General features: G+C 57.5%; 1 protein-coding gene across 1 annotated transcript in view; it reads right to left on the bottom strand.

The window, feature by feature from the left end:
• LRMDA (leucine rich melanocyte differentiation associated) overlaps nt 1-600 on the bottom strand; it is a 636,729-nt gene extending 636,129 nt beyond the window's left edge. The window contains exon 1 of the mRNA XM_031061803.1: nt 290-600. Coding sequence (XP_030917663.1) covers nt 290-600 — 311 coding nt within the window. The remainder of the gene's footprint in view (nt 1-289) is intronic.
• Between the last annotated feature and the right edge of the window lie 690 nt (nt 601-1,290).

The following is a 1,290-nucleotide window of genomic DNA, read 5'->3' as shown; positions in this document are numbered from 1 at the left end:
GCCAGCCGCCCTCGGCACTTTCCTGTGCTTGGAAATGCATTTATACCGGGACGGGGGCTTCTTTTGATCTCGAGTTAGTGCGAGGAGCCACTCCTGGGTATTGTTTCCGTGTTTACTGGGTTAATGTCTAGTTCCTGTATAAAATGAATATTTTCGATTTTGCTATTTTGAGCTTTTTTTTTTAATCTCTGCTTTTTGAGAGGAGGGGTGGGTGGAAGGAACCGATCCACGCTGGGGTCACGATCCGGCCACGCAAACAAGCAGAGCTCAGAGCTCCAAACAACCTTACTTTTGCAGGGAGTGTGTTGGGGTGGGGGGGACACACACGGGACGGGACGACACGACGCGGAGAGCGACAGGCTCAAACGTGGGGTGCGGCAGAATAACTATTTCGGCTCGCCGACCGATTCCTTTCAAGTACCGACGCGGATCTGTACTTCGGGGCGCCTGTTGGTCCCCTTTCTGCTCTGTCGAGGTTGCTGGTTCCCCTCTGCCCAGCTCGCTGTTTGCGGGACCGAAACTCGAAACAGAGCTGGTGGTGGGAAGGGTGTGTCCGTGGGAATGAATGATTTCATTAAGGTCTCTGCGGAGCGAGGACATTCTTCTCCCGGGGAGCCCTGCTCGTCGGCTAGCTCGGGCTCTGTTTATAAATAGGGCGAGCAGTCAGGGTGCAGAAATGCTGCAGTCTCTATAGTTCACGGGCGGGATTGCGGGCCAGCACGGCCCGAGCGACGCCGAGACGCCGAGCTCCGCGCTGCCCGGGCCGCTGCCGGGAAGGCAGGGGGCATTGAAGGCGGCCGCGGCGAGCTCGCAGGGATATGAAAATCCCCAGCCCTTTTTAAAGGCTTTATGGAAAATGGTGCATTCAAGGGAGGGGGCTGTCAAGTTGATGAATGCGCACAAACTGTTCGTTACTTCCAGGCTGTACTCTGCAGAAACCTACGGGACAAGAGTCCTATGTAAGCAGTGGGGGTTTTCTCAGACCCCGATTAAATCTCTTTCTTTGTGTGTCCCTCTGATTTCCGCAGCTGGATGCAAAGAAGAGCCCCCTGGCCCTTCTGGCACAAACTTGCTCGCAGATAGGGAAGCCGGACCCGTCCCCTTCCTCCAAACTCTCCTCGGTCACCTCCAATGGCTCTGGAGGCGACAAGGACTCCAAGTCGGGCCCCTTGAAGCTCAGCGACATCGGCGTGGAGGACAAATCGAGCTTCAAGCCGTACTCCAAGCCGGGCGCGGAGAAGAAGGAGCCGGGGGCGGCGGGCTGCGCGGGCGCCCCCGCCGCGGGGGTCG

The sequence above is a fragment of the Geospiza fortis genome, unplaced genomic scaffold, assembly GCF_000277835.1.
Source record: "Geospiza fortis unplaced genomic scaffold, GeoFor_1.0 scaffold130, whole genome shotgun sequence".
NCBI lineage: Eukaryota > Metazoa > Chordata > Aves > Passeriformes > Thraupidae > Geospiza > Geospiza fortis.
The sequence above is the reverse complement of the archived record's forward strand: the minus strand, read 5'-3'. Positions and strand labels throughout refer to the sequence as shown.